The sequence below is a fragment of the Heteronotia binoei genome, chromosome 13, assembly GCF_032191835.1.
Source record: "Heteronotia binoei isolate CCM8104 ecotype False Entrance Well chromosome 13, APGP_CSIRO_Hbin_v1, whole genome shotgun sequence".
In the NCBI taxonomy this organism is placed as follows: Eukaryota; Metazoa; Chordata; class Lepidosauria; order Squamata; family Gekkonidae; genus Heteronotia; species Heteronotia binoei.
In genome coordinates this window covers 2,651,116-2,673,829 of record NC_083235.1, presented here as the reverse complement: position 1 = coordinate 2,673,829, position 22,714 = coordinate 2,651,116, and the positions used below count along the sequence as shown (strand labels likewise).

At 48.7% G+C, this 22,714-nt stretch overlaps 2 protein-coding genes across 2 annotated transcripts in view; both read left to right on the top strand.

The window, feature by feature from the left end:
* Positions 1 to 22,714, top strand: part of TRIP10 (thyroid hormone receptor interactor 10) — a 221,749-nt gene that overhangs the window by 36,707 nt on the left and 162,328 nt on the right. The gene's annotated exons all lie outside the window — the stretch shown is intronic.
* LOC132581023 (retinol dehydrogenase 8-like) lies at positions 250 to 15,290 on the top strand. Its single transcript, XM_060252055.1, has 6 exons — positions 250 to 390; positions 1,525 to 1,686; positions 6,349 to 6,528; positions 7,756 to 7,849; positions 9,853 to 10,036; positions 14,178 to 15,290. The coding sequence occupies exons 1-6, from the start codon at positions 294 to 296 to the stop codon at positions 14,406 to 14,408; spliced, it is 948 nt and encodes a 315-aa protein (XP_060108038.1). The 5' UTR covers positions 250 to 293; the 3' UTR covers positions 14,409 to 15,290.

Here is a 22,714-nt window from a genome sequence, read left to right as displayed (position 1 = left end):
AGAGAGACAGAGAGAGAGACAGAAAGAGGGAGAGACACACACAGAGAGACAGAAAGAGGGAAAGAGACACAGAGAGAGAGACAGAAAGAGGGAGAGACACAGAGAGGGAGAGAGACAGAGACAGAAAGAGGGAGAGAGAGACTTTCCTGGGCTTCCTCCTGAATTCATGGTGGCGGTGGGGTGGGGGGTTGGGTTCATCCTACTTCAAAGCGGCTCTCTGTCGAATGTCCAGCCCAGTTCTTCCTGGGGACCACCTCTCACTTTCCTTTTCCCTTCCCTTCCCCAGGTGCAGGATGGCCGTCCGGAACGTGCTGCTGACTGGCTGCTCATCTGGCATCGGGCAAGCACTGGCCGTGCGCCTGGCCAGAGATGAGCTGAAGCGCTTCCGAGGTGAAGAAGGGGAGCGCAGAGCCAGAGGAGGGGGTGGGGAGTGGGGGGGTCTTGTGAGAAGCAGAACAAGCCCCAGGCTTCGTTCCTGAGTCTCCCATTGTGTTGGGCCCTTGTATCCAGCCTTTCTGATGGGAAGATGAGGCACAGAGGCAGCTATAATGAACACATTCAAAAGAAGGTTAGGAGAGCTCTGTTGGATCAGATGAGTCAGAGCCCATCTAATCCAGCCTCCTGTCTCACACAGAGGCCAGCCAGTTCCTCTGGAGGGCCAACAACAGGGCAGAGAGGCCGAGGCCTTCCCCTGGAGAGAAAATCAGAAGAGCCCTGCTGGGTCAGGCCTGTGAGGGTCCATCTAGTCCAGCCTCCTGTCTCACACAGGGGCCAGGCAGTTCCTCTGGAGGGCCAACAACAGGGCAGAGAGGCCGAGGCCTTCCCCTGAGAAGCACATCAGAAGAGCCCTGCTGGATCAGACCAGGGAGGGTCCATCTAGTCCAGCCTCCTGTCTCACACAGGGGCCACCCAGTTCCTCTGGAGGGCCAACAACAGGACAGAGAGGCTGAGGCCTTCCCCTGAGAATAACATCAGAAGAGCCCTGCTGGATCAGACCAGGGAGGGTCCATCTAGTCCAGCCTCCTGTCTCACACAGAGGCCAACCAGTTCCTCTGGAGGGCCAGCAACGGGGTAAAGAGGCTGCCTTTCCCTGACGAGAACCACAGAAGAGCCCTGCTGGGTCAGACCAGTGAGGGTCCATCTAGTCCAGCCTCCTGTCTCACACAGGGGCCAACCGGTTCCTCTGGAGGGCCAACAACAGGGCAGAGAGGCTGAAGCCTTCATAAGAAGAGCCCTTCTGGATCAAGACGATGGACCCAAACCCTGAGGCTGTGATCTCTCAGGGGTAAGATCCTCTCTTCCCCACCCTGGTCAAGATACTCAGTTTAATAGAACCGAACATGTGCCCGAGCAACATTAACAAACCCTTGGCTTGAGCCGTGAATGTTCTGGAATCCTTCGTTTGTGTGTCTTATCTAGACAGACGTCAACCCCGCCAGTTGCCCTGACCTTCAGTATTCCCAAGGTGACCCCTTGGCTGGAGTAGGGAGGCATCCTGTAATTGCTTTTCCTTTCTCTCCTCAGTTATCGCCACGATGAGGAATCTGGAGAAGAGAGAAGCCCTGGAGCGGGAAGCCGGGCCTGCCTTGGACAAGACGCTGGAAATCAAGGAGCTGGACGTGGGCAGTGAGCAGTCCATCCGGCGCTGCGTGGAGAGCATCCCCCAACGCAAGGTGGACGTGCTCGGTAGGGAAGCCTTTCCTCTCGTTTCGTAGTTCCAAGCAGGGGTGGAGTTCTAGCAGGAGCTCCTTTGCATATTAGGCCACACCTCCTGAGGTAGCCAATCCTCCAAAAGCTTGCAAGGCTCTTTTTTGTAAGCTCTTGGAGGATTGGCTACATCAGGGGAGTGTGGCCCAATATGCAAAGGAGCTCCTGCTAGAATTTCATTCCTGGTTCCAAGAAATCCACCCGCTTTGTTCGTGGATGAGCATACTTTATTTTCTTCTCAGTCCTGTTGTGCTATAAAATTCCATCGCTGGGACCAGTCCAGAATCGTATTTGCCAGCCCCTGGGCGAAGCCACTGTGGCCAATACTGGCAATAGAGCTTATAGTGGTGTAGTGGTTGGAGTAGAAGAAGAAGATGATGATATTGGATTTATATCCCGCCCTCCACTAAGAGCGGCTCACAATCTCACAATTGGGGAGGGATGGTGGCTCAGTGGTAGAGCATCTGCTTGGTAAGCAGAAGGTCCCAGGTTCAATCCCCAGCATCTCCAACTAAAAGGGTCCAGGCAAATAGGTGTGAAAACCCTCAGCTTGAGACCCTGGAGAGCCGCTGCCAGTCTGAGTAGACAATACTGACTTTGATGGACCAAGGGTCTGATTCAGTATAAGGCAGCTTCATATGTTCAATCTCCTTTCCCTTCCTCCCCCAACAACAGACACCCTGTGAGGTGGGTGGGGCTGGAGAGGGCTCTCACAGCAGCTGCCCTTTCAAGGACAACCTCTGCCAGAGCTATGGCTGACCCAAGGCCATTCCAGCAGCTGCAAGTGGAGGAGGGGGGAATCAAACCCGGTTCTCCCAGATAAGAGAGCTATGGCTGACCCAAGGCCATTCCAGCAGCTGCAAGTGGAGGAGTGGGGAATCAAACCCGGTACTCCCAGATAAGAGTCCGTACACTTAACCCCTGCACCAAACTGGCTCTCTTACAATCACTGTCCCTTCCTCCCCCACAACAAACACTCCCCCACAACAAACACCAGCATTGGCCATGCTGGCTGGGGCTGATAGGAGTTGTAGGCAAAAAACATCTGGAGAGCTACCGTTGGCCACCCCTGAGGATGGTGTGGAATTGTTTTCTGTGGCCCCAGAAGGTCGGACCAGAACCAATGAATTGAAATTAAATCAAAAAATAGTTTCCAGCTCAACATGAGGAAGAACTTCCTGACCATTAGAGCGGTTCCTCAGTGGAACAGGCTTCCTCCTCGGGAGGTGGTGGGCTCTCCTTCCTTGGAGGTTTTTCAACAGAGGCTAGATGGCCATCTGACGGCAATGAAGATCCTGTGAATTTAGGAGGGGGTGTTTGTGAGTTTCCTGCATTGTGCAGGGGGTTGGATTAGATGACCTTGGGGGTCCCTTCCAACTCTAGGATTCTATCATTCTATGAGTGTTAGACTAGGATCCAGGAGTCTCTAGTTCAAATCCCTGCTCTCTGTCATGGAAGCTCACTAGGTGATCTTGGGCCAGTCACACAGCGCAGCCTGGCCTACCTCACAGGGCTGTTGTGGTGAAGATAAAATGAAAGAGAGGAGAACAATATTGGCCACTTTGGGAAGGAAGTAGAATCATAGGATCACCGAGTTGGAAGGAGTCATAGAGGCCTTCTAGTCCAACCCCCTGCCCAATGCAGGATCAGCCTAGCGCAAGGGTGGCGAATCTTGCTTCACATAAGAGCCACACAGAATAAACATCAGATGTTTGAGAGCTGAAAGACATGAACGTCAAGATGTTTGAGAGCCACAAGGGAGTGAGGGAGAAAAAATGGAAAGAAAGGTGGAAAGAAAGCAAATATAAGAGGGAGGGAGAAGGGAGGGAGAGTTGGAAAGAAAGCAACTTTAGATGCGTTCTCCAAGCCGCTGGCTGCCTTAGTCATGTCTCAGGGCACAGGCAGGAGGGAGTCTAAAACTGGTCCGAAGTCAAAGTTTAAGGAGTCAGTCAGGATCCGAGTCACCACAGCAAACTTGCAAACCAGAAGGAGAGGTCAGTGTCCAGAGCCAAAGGATCAGGGTGCCAAGGAATTCAAACCGGTCAGGATCTGGAATCAGGAAGGAGCATGGATGCAAGCCAGAGAATCGACTTGTTAACTCCACAAGGTCGCCAAGTCCCGGGCGTGAGTCATATGGGAGCCTAAATCAGCTGGCTCTTTGGGTGGCCGTAGTTATCCTTGTATTCAGGGCTAATAGATCTGAAACCTTGGCGTGCTGCTCGTCTGTGCTCTGCCAGCATCTGTTGAAGACGGGTGTGCATTCTTGAGATGGGAGGGGGAGAACCTGGAGGAAACTGATTGTCAACAGGCGTGGGTGCCTGGAATGTGGAAGCTGTGATTGATGGGCAAGCTGTCGGCTCTTCCTGGTTTGTTAACTCTTCCAGCTCCCTCTCCTCAGGGCTCCTGACAGCCTTGGCTTGGAGAAGTGATTTAAAGAGCGAAATGCCTTCTCCAATGAGAGCTACAGAATATGTTTGAAAGAGCCACAGTTTGGCCACCCCTAGCCTACAGTATCCTTCCCAAGTGTTTGTCCAGCTGCTGCTTAATAGAATCACAGAGTTGGAAGGGGCAAAGTAGTTGGAAGTAGATAAAGTTCCCACAGTCAGGCTAAATTCTTGCAGCCTTGGTGGTGGGTCAGAAATCTAAAAAACAACTGTCAGAAATACATGACACTGTTTGACAAATTTACAAAAATCTATATCTTACATTGTGCAAAAGCATCCAAAATTCATTAGAACATAAGAGAAGCCATGTGGCCAATCTATATATATATACACACACACACACACTGTGGCTAATAGCCACTGATGGACCTCTGCTCCATATTTTTATCCAATCCCCTCTTAAAACTGCCTATGCTTGTAGCCGCCACCACCTCCTGTGGCAGTGAATTCCACATGTTAATCACTCTTTGGGTGAAGAAGGACTTCCTTTTATCCGTTTTAATCTGCCTGCTCAGCAATTTCATTGAATGCCCTCGAGTTTTTGTATTGTGAGAAAGGGAGAAAAGGACTTCTTTCTCTACTTTCTCCATCCCATGCATAATCTTGTAAACCTCTATCATGTCACCCCGCAGTCGACGTTTCTCCAAGCTAAAGAGCCCCAAGCGTTTTAACCTTTCTTCATAGGGAAATTGTTCCAAACCTTTAATCATTCTAGTTGCCCTTTTCTGGACTTTCTCCAATGCTATAATATCCTTTTTGAGGCACGGTGACCAGAATTGTACGCAGTATTCCAAATGAGACCGCACCATCGATTTATACAGGGGCATTATGATACTGGCTGATTTGTTTTCCATTCCCTTCCTAATAATTCCCAGCATGGCGTTGGCCTTTTTCCAAAGACATAAATCACAGAGAGAGTATAAAGGCCCAAACAAAAACGCAGTTCCCAAGGATGACTCCGGAAAATTCCAAAACGTCTATAAGGAGTACTACTACTCAGAAGTGAATTTGAACGGAGTCCTTCCACTGATGTCGGCTTCCGAAGGAGAAAATCTTGCCTTCACGCAATCACTGGCTTAAATCGCATTCCACTGCATTTGCAGCTTCTTCACAAGCCAACTGACAAAGGCCCTCAGACCGGCTTCTCACAAACGCCTGTATTGTATATTTCAATTGATAGCGTGAAGGCAAGATTTTCTCCTTCGGAAGCCGACATTAGTGGAAGGACTTGAAATTTGCTTCTGAGTAGAAGAAGATGATATTGGATTTATATCCCGCCCTCCACTCCGAAGAGTCTCAGAGCGGCTCACAATCTCCTTTCCCTTCCTCCCCCACAACAGACACCCTGTGAGGTGAGTGGGGCTGAGAGAAGAAGAAGAAGAAGATGATATTGGATTTATATCCCGCCCTCCACTCCGAAGAGTCTCAGAGCGGCTCACAATCTCCTTTATCTTCCTCCCCAACAACAGACACCCTGTGAGGTGGGTGGGGCTGAGGGGGCTCTCCCAGCAGCTGCCCTTGCAAGGACAGGGTCTCAGAGCGGCTCACAATCTCCTTTCCCTTCCTCCCCCACAACAGACACCCTGTGAGGTGGGTGGGGCTGGAGAGGGCTCTCTCAGCAGCTGCCCTTTCAAGGACAACTCCTGCGAGAGCTCTGGCTGACCCAAGGCCATTCCAGCAGGTACAAGTGGAGGACTGGGGAATCAAACTCCGTTCTCCCCGTGGTTAAGTCCGCGCACTTAACCACTACACCAAACTGACTCCTTTTTTTTTTAAGATTTCTGTTTATACTGTGTTGCCATTGTTTGCTCTGTTAGTGGTGGGTCAGGCTGACCGTGCGCTGAGGATTATCTTATTTCCGGTTTTCCTCCAGCCGCCGAGTGAAAGCTGCACTGTAAGCAGACCGCAAATCTCTATGCATTTGGAAACTTCCGAGCCTGCCAGTTTTGTTCCGCAGACTGATCCTTTGGTGTGGCAGATTGCCCTTTTTTGAGGCAAGCCCAGAATTGCAAAGGACGGAGCAAGCGTGCTTGTTCCCCATTTATACCTGATGCAATAGGACATGGGTGTTGTGTGTGTGTGTGTGTGTGCTGAGCTGAGCTGAGCTGCAGAAGTCAGCCTCTCCTCTCTGCCTCGGTGCTGACGGAAAAGACCTTTTTGACAAGCGGCTGCAACCAGTCCCCACCTTCCTTTGCAGTGAGCAATGCCGGCGTGGGCATGATCGGCCCAGTGGAGAGTCACAGCATGGCTGCCGTCCAGCGCCTCTTCGACACCAATTTCTTCGGAGCGGTGCGCCTGATTCGTGAGATCTACCCCGACATGAAGCGGCGACGTGAGGGCCACATTGTGGTGATGAGCAGCGTCTTGGGGCTCCAAGGTGAGCAGACGGGGGGGGGGCAGACCTCAGATTCAGCAGGAATGCAGCTCCTGAACCTTTCTGAGGGTTCCCCCTCTTCCTTTGGCTGGCTAGTTGATCCAGCCAGCCCAAGCAGGCCTCACTCACCTGGGGCTCTCCTTGGCCACCCCCCCCCCCCCCAGTCAAAAGGCCAGCAAGCCACCCATCACCCAAAATCACATAAGAAGTGGAGAAAGGGTGGTGTGGGCTTCTTCAGGGGTTAATGAGGGCTGTTGGGGGCATGGCAAAGCCCCTGGTGGCTGGCTGGCTGGCTGGCCATTGAATAGCGGGTGCAGCTGCATAACAATCCCTGGATGATGAGAGCGGACAGCCTACCAGCCACCAGGGGCTTTGCCACGCCCCCAACAGCCCTCATTAACCCCTGAAGAAGCCCACACCACCCTTTCTCCACTTCTTATGTGATTTTGGGTGACGGGTGGCTTGCTGGCCTTTTGACTTGGGGGGGTGGAGGTGTCCAAGGAGAGCCCCGGGTGAGCGAGGCCTGCTTGGGCTGGCTGGATCAACTAGCCAGCCCAAGCAGGCCTCGCTCACCCAGGGCTCTCCTTCCTTGTGTCGGGTTGCTTTTGACTGGTGGGGGGTGGCTGCATATGCTAATGAGCTATGCTAATGAGCTCCACCACCTATTTCTCTACAAAACGACCCCTGGGAACCATACAAACCAAGCGTGTTAGTCTTGTTTGCATTTTCACTATGCTGCATTCGAATTCACTGCTCATCCTGCACCTATATGTATGGACTGGTCACTTCCATTTCATCGTATCTGAGGAAGAGTGCAAAAGGTTATGGCCAGACTCGAACTTTGGCTCGCTTGCAGGCCTCAGTTGCCTGGGGCTCTCCTTTCTTGCATTGGTTTGCTTTTGGCCGGTGGGGGGCGGTGGCGGTGGGGGGGGTGGACTTTGGTGCTGGGCATGGGCAGACCATGGCAAAACTCACCTCTGAACGCCTCTTGTCTTGAAACCCGTCGGTTGTCGCTGCAAGTCTGCTGCGAATGAACGCCACCCTCCAGCAATGCCATCATACCGCTGCGTGTTCCGGGGTGGGGGGAAAGGGCTGTGTGGAGTTTTATTCCAGCAGCTTTTCTCTGCCTTCTGAGATTCTGCACAGCATTGTTACAAGCTGGCTTCTGAACTTTGCAAGGGCAAAGCATCCCCGTTGTTGATTCTCCATCAACGCCCTTTTTTCCTGCAGGCCTCTTCTTCAACGACTTCTACTGCGCCTCCAAATTCGCTGTGGAAGGATTCTGCGAGAGCCTGGCCCTCCAGGCTCTGAAGTTTGGGGTCAAGTGAGTTGCAGCCACTCCCGGCTGGGCGGGGGGGGGGGGGGGGGGGAGAGGTGGTCCTTTAGCACTGACATGTTCTTAAATGCCCCGTCCCTTCCTCCTTTCTGCACATGCGCTGTGTTCCCCATTGCCTCTCTCGCTTTTCCCTTGGCTCTCTGCAGCTTCTCTAAAACCTGGATCAGACAATGAGGGTCCAGCTTCCTGACTCACACAGTGGCCAACCAGTTCTTCTGGAAGGCCAACAAGCAGGGTATAGAAGCCTTCCCCTGTCATAGAATCCTAGAGTTGGAAGGGACCTCCAGGGTCATCTAGTCCAACCCCCTGCACAATGCAGGAAACTCACAAACACCTCCCCCTAAATTCACAGGATCTTCATTGCTGTCAGATGGCCACCTAGCCTCTGTTGAAAAACCTCCAAGGAAGGAGAGCCCACCACCTAACGAGGAGGAAGCCTGTTCCACTGAGGAATTGCTCTAACGATCAGGAAGTTCTTCCTAATGTTGAGCCAGAAACTCTTTTGATTTAATTTCAACCCATTGGTTCTGGTCCTACCTTCTGGGGCCACAGAAAACAATTCCACACCATCCTCTGTAGGACAGCCCTTCAAGGACTTGAAGATGGTGATCCTATCACCTCTCAACACTACTGGCCTAGAAATACAGTACTACTAGCCTAGAAGGAGACTTTTAAAAAAAAGGTGGGAATAACAGTCCTCGTAAGACCAGCATAGGGAAAGTTGAGGAAAATATTTTTTTGGCACCAGTAGGAGAAGGAAACAAACATGTACCATAGAAATCAGGTGCTATCCAGGTACCACATGGAGGATACCATGCTATAATAAATACAAGACCTATAACCACCAAAACTTTTCTGCGTGGTTATTCTCTAATGTAACATAATCATGCAAAATATTGCTGTGAGCACAATATATTGCACATAAACAATTGATAACAAGTCCATCATAAGAAAGTCCATCTTGAGAGTCCAAAATGCCAAGTTTGAAAAAAGGCTGCAATACAGAAATATCTTGTCTCATGCAGCAATGTGAAGTGCAACATGTCCTCTAGGCGAAATTTGCGTGTTGCGATAACAATTCTTCCTCAGGTGACTATTCTCCTGGAACTGAGGCTTGCAATTTTTGGCATGCATGAGTCTAAACATTCAGGAGGTCCCAGGTTCGATCCCCAGCATCTCCAGTTAAAAGGACCAGGCAGGAGGGGATGGGAAAGACCTTGACCTGAGACCCTGGCTCAGTGGCAGAGCCTCTGCTTGGCATGCAGAAGGTCCCAGGTTCAATCCCCAGCATCTCCAGTTAAAAGGACCAGGCAGGAGGTGATGGGAAAGACCTTGACCTGAGACCCTGGCTCAGTGGCAGAGCCTCTGCTTGGCATGCAGAAGGTCCCAGGTTCAATCCCCGGCATCTCCAGCTAAAAGGACCAGGCAGGAGGTGATGGGAAAGACCTTGACCTGAGACCCTGGCTCAGTGGCAGAGCCTCTGCTTGGCATGCAGAAGGTCCCAGGTTCAATCCCCGGCATCTCCAGTTGAAAGGACCAGGCAGGAGGTGATGGGAAAGACCCCTGGAGAGCCGCTGCCGGTCTGAGTAAAGAAGACTGACCTTGATGGACCAAGGGCCTGATTTAGAACATGGGGAGGGCTCATTGAGGGGCTGTGGCTCAGTGGTATTTCTGCTTGGCATGCAGAAGGTCCCAGGTTCAAATCCCAGCATCTCTAGGTTAAGAGGACCAGACAGGAAGTGATGGGGAAGACCTTGACCTGAGATCCTGGCTCAGTGGCAGAGCCCCTGCTTGGCATGCAGAAGGTCCCAGGTTCAGTCCCCAGAATCTCCAGTTAGAAAGGACCAGGCAGGAGGGGACGGGAAAGACCTTTCTCTGCTTGAGACCTTGGATAGCAGCTGCCAGTCTGAGTAGACGAGACTGATCTTGGTGCGGGGTGGGGGTCTCATTCAGTCTTAAGCAGCTTCGTTTGTGTTCTTGTGATCCCGCAGCATCAGTTTAATTGAGCCGGGACCGGTCGTATCAGAGTTCGAGAGGAAGCTCTACGAAGAGGTGGACAGCCTGGATCTCTCTGGGGTGGACAAAGAGACGCAGGATCTCTTCAAGGGACTCTACATGGCCTACTCCAAGGACGTCTTCACCGCGCTGGGGCAGTCTTCGGAAGAGGTGGCCGAGGTCAGTCCTGACTCCAGATCGAATTGCACTTGGTGGGGGGAAACTCACCTAGCAGTGCTCTGAAGAGCCAACCCAAGTGTCTGCTTTTGCCCGTGCCTGTTGGCTTGACCGTGCCTAGGCAGATCAGGAAGGGGGAGGGATTGGCGAAGTCCAGGGGTCGTTTTGTAGAAAAACAGGTGGTGGAGCTCAGTAGCATAACCCATTAGCATATGCCACCCCCTCCCACCAGCCAAAAGCAACCCGATGCAAAAAAGGAGAGCCCCGGGCAAGCGAGGCCTGCTTGGGCTGGCTAGATCCAGCCAGCCCAAGCAGGCCTCACTTGCCTGGGGCTCTCCTGGGCCACCCCCCCTCCACAGTCAAGGCCAGCAAGCCACCCGCTGCCCAAAATCGCATCAGAAGTGGAGAAAGGGTGGCGTGGGCTTCTCTAGGGGTTAACGAGGGCTGCTCGGGCCGTGGCAAAGCCCCTGGTGGCTGGCTGGCTGCCTGCTCTCCTAATACAGGGATTGTTATGCAGATGCACCTCCTATTCAGTGGACAAGGTAGGTTCAGGAGCTGTGCTGCTAAATTCAAGACCTGGCGGAGTCATAGCTGGGGAGAGCAAGGGTTAGGACCGGGCTGACTTTCCCACCTCCTTCCCTCATCCCAGAATAACTAGGGAGGGCAAGAAATGCTTCTCCCACCCCTCTTGGCCCCCACCCCAAATAGCTAAGCAGGGGGAGAGATGCCAGAGCTCACTAGCACGACTTATTTGCACATGCAGAGTGGTAAAGCTGCAGTGCTGCAGTCCAAGTTCTCTGCTCACGACCTGAGTTCGATCCCCAGCGGAAGCTGGGTTTAGGTAGCTGGCTCCAGGTTGACTCAGCCTTCCATCCTTCCGAGGTCGGTCAAAGGAGTACCCAGCTTGCTGGGGGGAAAGTATAAAAGACTGGGGAAGGCAATGGCAAGTAAAGGAAAGGTCCCCTGTGCAAGCACCAGTCGTTTCCAACTCTGGGGTGACGTTGCTTTCACAACATTTTCACGGCAGACTTTTTTACGGGGTAGTTTGCCACTGCCTTCCCCAGTCCTCTACACTTTCCCCGCAGCAAGCTGGGCACTCATTTTACTGACCTCGGAAGGATGGAAGGCTGAGTCAACCTCGAGCCAGCTACCTGAATCCAGCTTCCACCGGAATCGAACTCAGGTCGTGAGCAGAGAGTTCAGACCACAGTACTGCTGCTTTACCATTCTGCGCCACGGGGCCGCTAAGGCAATGGCAAACCACCCCGTCAAAAGTCTGCCATGAAAACGTTGTGAAAGCAATGTCTCCCCAGAGTCCGAAACAACTGGTGCATTACCTTAAGAGCCCCGTGGTGCAGATTGGTAAAGCTGCAGTACTGCAGTCGGAGCCCTCTGCTCACAACCTGAGTTCAATCCCGGCAGAAGCTGGGTTCAGGTAGCTGAATCCAGGTTGACTCAGCCTTCCATCCTTCCGAGGTCGGTCAAATGAGTACCCAACTTGCTGGGGGGAAAGTGTAGAGGACTGGGGAAGGCAAGGGCAAACCACCCCATAAAAAGTCTGCTGTGAAAACATTGTGAAAGCAACATCTCCCCAGAGTCGGAAACGACTGGTGCTTGCACAGGGGACCTTTCCTTTTCCAAACCCCTGACTTCACCAGAAATTGCACTAAATTATAGCACCTCAGCATCTACCTTAAAATGCTTCTTGAATTTATAACTGTCATCATAAAACCTTCCTCCCATTACACTTTTAAAATGATGTTCTCCTCTGTGGCCACAGTGGTATGATGAAGATTTCCATCTGCCTGCTTTATAGGTTTTGGTTATTTTTCCATTTTGGGGGGTGGGGGGGAAATATTAGAAAGTTTGTCAGATCTTAGCGTTCAGCAGAATTCTCATCAGGGGGTTGAACCATGGAGCCCAGAAGCAAGTAGTTTTGGGGGAGGGGCTAAGAAAGAGCACAATAAAATGTAGACATTCCGGAGCTCTGCTTCTGTGAGCTCCTGCCCAAACTGAGGTTTGCTTATGCGCAGCGTACTAGTTCTGAGCTGCTCTTGAGGCCTTGAAGCCTGTCCCCAGCCTGTGTTTGTGAATAGAGGCACCAGAGAAACAAACCAGGTCTTCCTCTGACTCTCTTCCCCTCTTGCTCTCTCGAACTCATCCGTTCACTTCAGTTCAGACCTTTATTGGCATAAGACCAATAATGATTCACAATCAAAAGTAGGTACAAAGACCTGAAATATAGTAAGAACAGTACATAAGCAATCAATTAAAATAGCAGCCAGTAATACTAATTAAGAGTAGGCACCCGGCAATTAAAATATAGAAGCATGCCTAGATTTAATTTTAGTTCACAACACATGTAGTAATACGGGGATTAACATCTTCTAAAAGGTAGGATGGAATTTTCCTTTTAGTAAATACATTGTGTTGGAGATATTCAGCTAAAAATTCTCTACGTTGTGAGGCCAGGAGAGGACATTCTAAAATAATATGGGATATAGAATCAAGGACTCCTAATTCACATGGACATAATCTATTTGGGAGAGGTATCCGTCTAAACCTACCATAGAGCTGTTGACGGGAAGGCATTTAAATGCGCCAAAGTAAAAGTCTGACGATGGAATGGGGAGTCTAAAGTGAAAAAATAATGGGGCATCTTCCCATGTCTTTGGGGTGTACTTAGATTGGCTGCAGAGCAAACGGGGGAATGTGAGGGGAACACTTTCGGGTATTCGTCTGAAATTGGCACTTCTGTTATCCTTTTGAGCATCTTTTTTTTTTTTGGAGTGAAATCTGTTTTAAAATGTACGATGATATGGATCACTGAAATAATTTATCAGGTACAACTGGATATAAAGACAATTCCACCAATTACAAAGAAGAAGAAGACGACGACATTGGATTTATATTCCGCCCTCCACCCTGAATCTCAGAGTGACTCACAATCTCCTTTATTTTTCTCCCCCACAACAGATACCCTGTGAGGTGGGTGGGTCTGAGAGAGCTCTTACAGCAGCTGCCCTTTCAAGGACAACCTCTGCCAGAGCTATGGCTGACCCAAGGCCATTCCAGCAGCTGCAAGTGGAGGAGTAGGGAATCAAATCCAGTTCTCCCACTACACCAAACTGGCTCTCTTATACAGAGAAAGTTTGTATAAAGAGCAGAATGTTATATATATTTTAAACTTTCTATTAGGAAGAACTTCCTGACCGTTAGAGCAATTCCTCAGTGGAACAGGCTTCCTCAGGAGGTGGTGGGCTCTCCTTCTTTGGAGGTTTTTAAATAGAGGCTAGATGGCCATCTGACAGCAATGAAGATCCTGTGAATTTAGGGGGAGGGATTTGTGAGTTTCCTGCATTGTGCAGGGGGTTGGACTAGATGACCCTGGAGGTCCCTTCCAACTCTAGGATTCTATGATTTCTGACCATTAGAGCAGTTCCTCAGTGGAACAGGCTTCCTCCTCGGGTGGTGGTGGGCTCTCCTTCCTTGGAGGTTTTTCAACAGAGGCTAGATGGCCACCTGTGACAGCAATGAAGATCCTGTGAATTTAGGGGGAGGTATTTGTGAGTTTCCTGCATTGTGCAGGGGGTTGGACTAGATGACCCTGGAGGTCCCTTCCAGCTCTAGGATTATTAGGAAGAACTTCCTGACCATTAGAGCAGTTCCTCAGTGGACCAGGCTTCCTCCTCGGGAGGTGGTGGGCTCTCCTTCCTTGGAGGTTTTTCAACAAAGGCTAGATGGCCATCTGACAGCAATGAAGATCCTGTGAATTTAGGGGGAGGTATATGTGAGTTTCCTGCATTGTGCGGGGGGTTGGACTAGATGACCCTAGAGGTCCCTTCCAACTCTATGATTCTAACTCTTTCCAAAGCAAGATACCATTGAAAGGCAACTTTATATAGACTTTTCTTCATGCACAGCTGAGAGAAATTCATCTAATGTCATAGATTTCTTGCTGACCTGGAGTTATATCGAACTCCCCCCTGCAGAATGTTGTACTTACCTTGTTTGTTACTAAAGTCCTGCATTAGTACATGGATTGGGGAGGGAGCTGTTCTTTTTTTAAAATCCAAATTATTCTCATATATTCCCCGGTAACCAGCGTCTTTAATCTTGTGCCTTCTTCTCCTCCTTCTGGCAGCACGCCATGAAAATCATCACGTCCGAGAAGCCTCCCTTCCGGTACCAAACGAACAGCCTCTACACGCCCATCACCACCCTCAAGCACGCCGATCCCAGCGGCGTCCTGCCCCTCAATGCCTTCCACCAGATGGTCTTCCAGCACGACCGGCTCTTCAAAGCCAGCCTCAGCCTTCTGAAGATGCTCCAGTGGAGGAAGCGGCGGGATATGGACCACGGCCGGGGCCCCTGAGAAGAAGGCCCCGAGGAGGCCACGCCTTGTAGTCCCTCACTTAGAACATTCCCTACTTTTACGGCTTCCTAGAGAGTTTTATGTTGAGTTAGACCCCTCCCCTCGAGTTCCGTGTCACGGTGGCCACTTTCGGGAAAGTCGCGGAAATGGGTCAGGCCAAGTCAAAGAAATGGGTCAGATGTCATGAGAAGTCAGAGAAAAGGCAATTAAGACATGCTTTTGAAACAAATGCTGCTGCAAGAGGACAACCTGAACATACGGCAGTGGAAACAGAGAGCCAGTTTGATGTAGTGGAGAAGTGGGCGGATTCTTATCTGGGAGAGCCGGGTTTGATTCCCCACTCCTCCACTTGCACCTGCTGGAATGACTGAGGGTCAGCCGTAGCTCTCGCAGAATTGTCCTTGAAAGGGCAGCTTCTGTCAGAGCTCTCTCAGCCCACCTACCTCACAGGGTGTTTGTTGTGGGGGAGGAAGGGAAGGTGATTGTAAGAGAGCCAGTTTGGTGTCATGGTTACGGGCACAGACTCTTATTTGGGAGAACCAGGCTTGATTCCCCAGTCCTCCACTTGTACCTGCTGGCATGGCCTTGGGTCAACCATAGCTCTGGCAGAGGTTGTCCTTGAAAGGGCAGCTTCTGGGAGAGCCCTCTCAGCCCCACCCACCTCACAGGGTATCTGTTGTGAGGGAGGGAGATAAATGAGATTATAAGCCACTCTGAGACTGATTCAGAGAGAAGGGCGGGGTATAAATCTATGGTCTTCTTCAAAGAAGTGGCGGGACACAAGTGTAAAGCAACAATGTACACATTCTCCATAATTTGATGGTATGATCTTGAGAATATTTACGGCTGGTTGTGGTTAACAATAAAACAGAATACAGTGAACTTGTAAGTCCCAGGTTCAGTGTGGGGACCCTCCAACATGGAAACCAAAAAGGGGTTCCAGTGGAGAAATGGCATGGAGGTTTGCTCAGGATCTGTGCTCCATAAATGTATATGTGCAACCAAGGCAGAACATTACTCCAAATCCCTACACTGTTGTTACTAGGATTCCAGCAAACGCCTGTTGCTCGAGGGTTCTGGAGCACAGAAAGTTGTGTTAGAGCACCATCTAGTGGTCAAAGTGTCTCACGCTGTAGCCTCTTTTTCTACTCAGCATTTTTCCAGCACTAGGATAACCGAATATGAGACCAAAGCCAGGAGTCAAGAGGCACCTTTAAGACCAACTTAGTTTTATTCAGAACGTCAGCTTTCGTATGCTCTCTAAACACACTTCATCAGACGAGGAATCCGGTACGGTGAGCAAAGCCACGCATAGCTAGCAGTCAGTGGCTCAGAATGCAAAATGGTACAAATTTAAGATTCAGTGAAAAGAAAGGTCCCCTGTGCAAGCACCAGTCGTTTCCGACTCTGGGGTGACGTTGCTTTCAGAACGTTTTCACGGCAGACTTTGTAACAGGGTGGTTTGCCATTGCCTTCCCCAGTCTTTTACGCTTTCCCCCCAGCATCCTCAGAAGGATGGCAGGCTGAATCAACCTTGGGCCAGCTACTTGAACCCAGCTTCCGCCGGAATCAAACTCAGGTCATGAGCAGAGTTCAGACCACAGTACTGCAGTACTGCTGCTTTACCACTCTGCGCCACGGGGCCGCTAAGATTCAATGACAGGATAGTAAAATTAACAAATTGAGCAAACCTTTGATCTGAGTAGCATGAGCATGCGAAAGCAATACAACAGTAATATCATTAGGGTTTGTAGAATTTTTCGGGCTCAAGTGCCGTGTTCTACTGGAGAAAGTTTTCCTTCCAGACGTTTCGTTCTCAGCTGCGGAGAACATCCTCAGTGGCGTTGCAGCCGGAGCAGGCGCTCTGCAACGCCACTGAGGATGTTCTCCGCAGCTGAGAACGAAACGTCTGGAAGAAAAACTTTCTCCAGTAGAACACGGCACTTGAGCCCGAAAGATTCTACAAACCCTAATGATGTTACCAGCCGTGAAAACCTGAAATATTTGACAACAGTAATATGTCAAAATGTGAGAATGTCTGTTAATGACTATATTGTATTGCGTCTGGGTCGAAAGGAAGGTATTTATATCTAAGAAGATTTCCCATCCAACTAATTTACCTTTTAGCATGTAACATACATATAGTTTGCCATAAGGAGAAAAATACATTAAAATTAGTGGGAGATGGGTTCAGTATATGTAATGGGATACAGCCAGTATCCCTGTTTGAATATGTCGATACAGCTAAAAGAGAAACACTTTGGATAGTGATTTTCTTGTCCACCTAATTTACTTTTCAACATAATTCTAGTTTGCCGTAGAAAAAAAATACAATAAAATATAGTGAAGATGGTTTAAGTATTTGCAATGAGATAAACAGCCAATATCCCTATTTTTGAGTGTGTCAATACACGGATGAAGTGTGCTTTTAGCACACGAAAGCTGACATTCTGGATAAAACTTCGTTGGGCTTAAAGGTGTACCTTGACTCCTGCTTTGTTCTACCGCTTCAGACCAACACGGCTGCCCGCCTGGATCTACAAATACTTCTGAAAATGTGAGACTGGAGTGGTGCTCTGCGTTGACTCCCACTATCCTTCTAGCTAACAACTCGGTATGCGAAGGTTCTTTTTCACACACTCGTGGTTCAAGAAGTTTCAGCCAGCCACTTAGACCTTAAAAGCATTTCACGGGAGAATCTAGATTATATCCTTTTTTTGTGGATAGACTCACACGGGTACTCATCTTGGTTAAAATCTGTATGTATAAAGGCTCTCTGCCCGAGTGCCCTCTAAGCTGAGTTAGCGTGAGCTAGCTCACGGATTTTTAGCCTCCAGCTCACACATTTTTGTCTCAGCTCAGGAAAATTGACCCCAGAGCACAATAATTTACACAGCAGTTCACAGCTTTAATGCCAGTAGCTCACAAAGTAGAATTTTTGCTCACAAGACTCTGCAGATTAGAGGGAACAGTCTCTGCCTGGAATAAACTAGAACGCTATAGAGGGAAATTTAGCTTAGTTCTCTCCGTGCTGACTTGCTACTTTAAGTTTTATCTTTATTTGATTGATTGAGAGCCAGTTTGGTGAAGTGGTTAAGTGTGCGGACTCTTATCTGGGAGAACCGGGTTTGATTCCCCACTCCTCCACTTGCACCTGCTGGAATGGCCTTGGGTCAGCCATAGCTCTGGCAGAAGTTGTCCTTGAAAGGGCAGCTGCTGCGAGAGCCCTCTCAGCCCCACCCACCTCACAGGGTGTCTGTTGTGGGGGAGGAAGGTAAAGGAGATTGTGAGCGCTCTGAGACTCTTTGGAGTGGAGGGCGGAATATAAATCTAATACCTTCTTCTTCTTCTATTGATGTATATCTTGCAGTGGCACAAGGAAGGATGTGAAAAATACAGAAGACATCCCGTTTAAACTATAAGAATACTGAGGATATTTGAGCCATATTTAAAACCAAATGGATCAGCAGCACATTAAAAGAGGACATATGTGCAACGTACGCACACACATAGATACCTTTATGAGTATGTAAAGATAACATGAATAATCACAGTTAAACAAAGAAAAGACCAAGACAGTTTAAAAAACTCAATGTTTAGCCCAAAGTTAAAACCATAATGGCCAGAAAAAACAGGAACCGTGGGGAAAGGGCACAAGCGGGGGGGGGGGGGGGGGAATGATGAAAAACCCCATGTGACAAGAATTGATAGTCTCAAATAAATAAAAATTATACAATTAAAAATTGTGTGGTTTTTTCCAAATATATATATGAATCCAAAACAAACTAGAAACTTGTAATTTATAGTCTACAAAACGTATAAGCTTAAAACAAACTTATAATAGCAGGATAAGAAATACATGGAACAATATGTTGTCAAAGGCTTTCACAGACGGAGTTCATTAGTTGTAGATTTTCTGGGCTGTGTGGCCGCGGGTCTTGGCATCGTGAGACCTGATGTTTGGCCAGCAACTGTGACTGGCATCCTCAAGAGTTCTCTCTGGGTCAAAGTGAGAACAAGGTGGTAGGCAGGTAATTTATATTTGATCAGGAAGGTGCGGGTAGGGTTGAGTCTTTATCTTGTAGGAGCTTCCCAGGCTGTGATGTGCTAATGGAGGAGCTTTCCTGAGGAGGTTCTTTTGTGTTTGGATTAGCAATTGAAATTCAAATCTTATCTGTAGTGCTGTTGTATGCTGTAGGGCATTTTGTGTTTTTCAGGACTGGAACCGTGCCCTATTAAATTCTCTTCCTTCCTATTGAAATTGTGTTTCTGGATTTCAATGGCTTCCCTGTTTAATGTGACGTGGTAATTGGATGTGTTGTCCAGCATTACAGTGTCTTGGAATAAGATACTGTGCCTTGTTTGCGTTATGCTATGTTCAGCCACCACTGATTTTCCAGGTTGGCCAAGTCTGCACTGTCTTTCATGTTCTTTTATTCTCATCTGGATGCTATGTTGGTACAAAAGATGTACAAAAGAACCTCCTCAGGAAAACTCCATTAGCACATCACAGCCTGGGAAGCTCCTACAAGATAATGACTCTGCCCTACCCCGCCTTCCTGAGTAGATATCATTTACCTACCTACCATCTTCTTCTCAATTGGACCCAGAGAGAACTCCAGTTTTCTGGGTTATACCTCTGAGGATGCCAGTCACAGTTGCTGGCCAAACGTCAGGTCTCACAGTGCCAAGACCACAGCCATACAGCCTGGAAAATCTACAACAACTAATACCAGAACCGATATAACTTTTACAAAAGATCCTGAGGAATAAAACATAAGAGACCCAATGGTTGTACTTTCCTATATATATAGCCCGTTCAAACTCAAGTGTTCTTCATCAAGGGTCAGCTCTATCCATCTCCAATGGCTCAAACTGGGCAGTCTATCAATCTCCATTGTTCAAAATTGTTTTCAATTTCCACGGTCCCTGTGGCCACGCTGGCTCTGGAAAGCTGTGGTGTGGCTCTAATTCAGGGGCGTCGAACTCATTCGTTATGAGGGCCAGATCTGTCATAAATGAGACCTCGTTGGGCTGGGCCATATCGGGTTGGGTAGAGCCATGCCAGGCCAAGCCATGTGTGTACCTATTTAGGTAGCATAGATACAAACTTTATAAAGGACACAGACAAACACAATAAAAAATCCCCAAAAAACTTAAAACATGTTTAAAATGTTAGCACTCATTGGTTTTAAAGATCCTTTCTTTGCATTTACTTACTACTTACTTACTTACTTACTTTTACTTACTTACTTACTTTACTTACTTACTTACTTTACTTACTTACTTACATTTCTCCCGTGGGATCCAGGGAACTGGGCAAAGGAAGCTCTGGCTCTTTCCTTCCTTCCTCAGGGGACCAGGAGGGGGAGGAGCCTCAGCCAATAGAAGGAAGAGAGGCTTGGCTCAATAGCTCTGCTGTGCAATTGGGAAGCCTGGCAAAGCAAGGTATTCCTCTCCCCTTCCTCCCCAAGGGAGGAACTTCAGCCAATGGAGAAAATAAGAGGTTTTGCTCTAGCTCCTGTGCGATTGAGTAAGCCTTGCAAAGCAAGCTGAGATGCAGAAGGAAGCAAGAGAGAGGGAGAAGTAGGGTTGCCAAGTCCAATTAAAGAAAAATCTGGGGACTTTGGGGGTGGAGCCAGGAGACTTTGGGGGTGGAGCCAAGAACAAGGATGTGACAAGCATAATTGAACTCCAAGGGAGTTCTTGCCATCACATTTAAAGAGACAGCACGCCTTTTAAAATGCCTTTCTTCCATAGGAAATAATTAAGGATAGGGGCACCATATTTTGGGACTCATAGATTTGGACTTGGGGGGTATTTTGGGGAGAGGCACTAGATGCTATACTAAAACTTTGGTGCCTCTACCTCAAAAATAGCCCCCCCAGAGCCCCCAATACCCACAGATCAATTTCCTATTATTCCCTATGGGAATTGTTCTCCATAGGGAATAATAGAGTGCCTAGTAGACATTTCCCTCCCCCCCCCCACGCTTTCTAAAGGGGGGGAGGGCCTCCAAACTAGGGAATCTCCTGCCCCCTCCCTCTCACACACACACACTTATCACACACAACTCTACTTCCTGTGAAAACGAAAGCAAAAGAAAGGGAGGGGCCGTTCTCAGAAGCCCTTTCTGCTTCCTGCCCAGCCTTAAAGGGGCAGACATTTTGCAAACGGCTCAGGAGCTCTACAACATGAAGCCTAAAGGTATGTTCTCCCCCCCCTCCACCCCCCACCCCCGCTTCCAGAGTTTTGAAGAGCGGGAGATGAGGCTGCGAACCCAGAAGTCTCCCGCCAGAGCGGGAGGTTTGGGAAGCCTAGGGAGAAGGAAGTAGATGACAGCCAATTGCTCGGGGGGGGGGGGCTGATAGCCCTCCAAGGACCTGATTCAGCCCCCAAATTGCATGTTTGACACCCCTGCTCTAATTGGCTCTGCCACGCCAAAAATCTGCAACGCTTTCAGAAGTAAAACTAGTACAAAAAAAATTAAAATAAAAAAGTAGCAAAAATTATTATCCTGAATCATACATATCTTTATGAGTGTGTAAAGATAACATACACATAATCACACACCTAAACAAACAAAAGACACCCATTTTTTTTTTTTAAACCCAACTCAATAATGCTTGGCCCAAATTGAAAACCAGACAGATCAGCAGTATATTAAAACCTAAAACATATCTAGACTAGAAAGATAATGTGTAAACAATCACGGTTAAACAAACCAGTAAATCTTAAAAGAGTGGCATATACTGAACCTATAAAAGATGAAAACGAAAAGCTCAGACCAACGTATAAAACGGTGTTCCAAAGGCCTTCCTGAGTGAATGAAGCTTTTAAGTTTCAATTAAAGATTCGCAAAAGAGGTGCTGGGAGGAAGGCAGTAAATCTGACTGCAGTCTTCTTCAACAGCTCGGCTGGTTGCCCTCTGATCCTGGGCAGGTCCATATAGACCAGGGGTGGCCAAACTTGTTTAACATAAGAGCCACATAGGATAAACGTCAGATGTTTGAGAGCCGCAGGACGTGAACAAATACCATGCACGCATCTTGATTAAAATTCTTAACACTTTCTTTTCACAGAACGATAAAAGACATATGCTGTGTGCACTTTACAACACAACCATGCTAGAAGGAGACTTTAAAAAAAAAAAAAAGCTGGGAATAACAGTCCCCATAAAACCAGCATAGGGAAAGGCTAGGAAATTATTTTTTTGCATCAGTGGGAGAAGGCAATCACTGGCCACTGTTTGCATCGTTATGCATCCCTCTTTGCCTTGACACCAAGGTTAGTAAATACAGCTCCTACGACAGCTAAGAAACTAAGGGGGAACCCTGCACCACCCTCTTTAATTCTGTCCCTTCTTCTAGCGACTCCCTCGGGTCTTGTGCTCTTTTTGCCCACTCTTTGGGCGACCTCTGTGGTGCAGAAGAAGAGCTTGCAAGTCTGAAGCTTGCAAGTCTGCCTATTTACCCCTCCTTCCCCCACTTCCTACATGGCGGAAACAGTTGCCTGTGGGTCAGCGCTCAGAGACCGACTGAGGTCCCAATGCTAAATTCCGCCTCAATCTCCGAGAGCCGCAAAATACGTGCGAAAAAGCTGTGTGTGGCTCCTGAGCCACAATTTGGCCACCTCTGGCATAGAGGAAGATGGTCTCCTCCGCTGATATTTCAGGTCTAGGTTGTTCAGACCTTTGAAGGCGAAAAGCGATGTTGTGAAAGGGGCCCAGAAACAAACGGGCAAATCACTGGACCTTTGGAGTTCAATTGATGCTTGTCGCACCCTTGCTCCTGGCTCCACGCCCAAAGTCTCCTGGCTCCACCCCCAGAGTCCCCAGATATTTCTTGAATTGGACTTGGCAACCTTATAATCACTACACCCCACTAGTTCTCACTTTCTGTTGGGTTTCAATCCTTGTTCCACCTGAAAAGAGATGAAGAAGAAGATGGATTAATCCCTGCCTTTCTCTCAGAGCAAAGGTTAAAATGGATAAAAGGAAGTCCTTCTTCACCCAAAGGATGATTAACACGTGGAATTCACTGCCACAGGAGGTGGTGGCGGCTACAAGCACAGCCAGCTTCAAGAGGGGATTGGATAAAAATATGGAGCAGAGGTCATAAGAACATAAGAGAAGCCATGTTGGATCAGGCCAGCGGCCCATCAAGTCCAACACTCTGTGTCACACAGTGGCAAAAAATGTTATATACACACATACACTGTGGCTAATAGCCACTGATGAACCTGTGCTCCATATTTTTATCTAAACCCATCTTGAAGGTGGCTATACTTGTGGCCGCCACCACCTC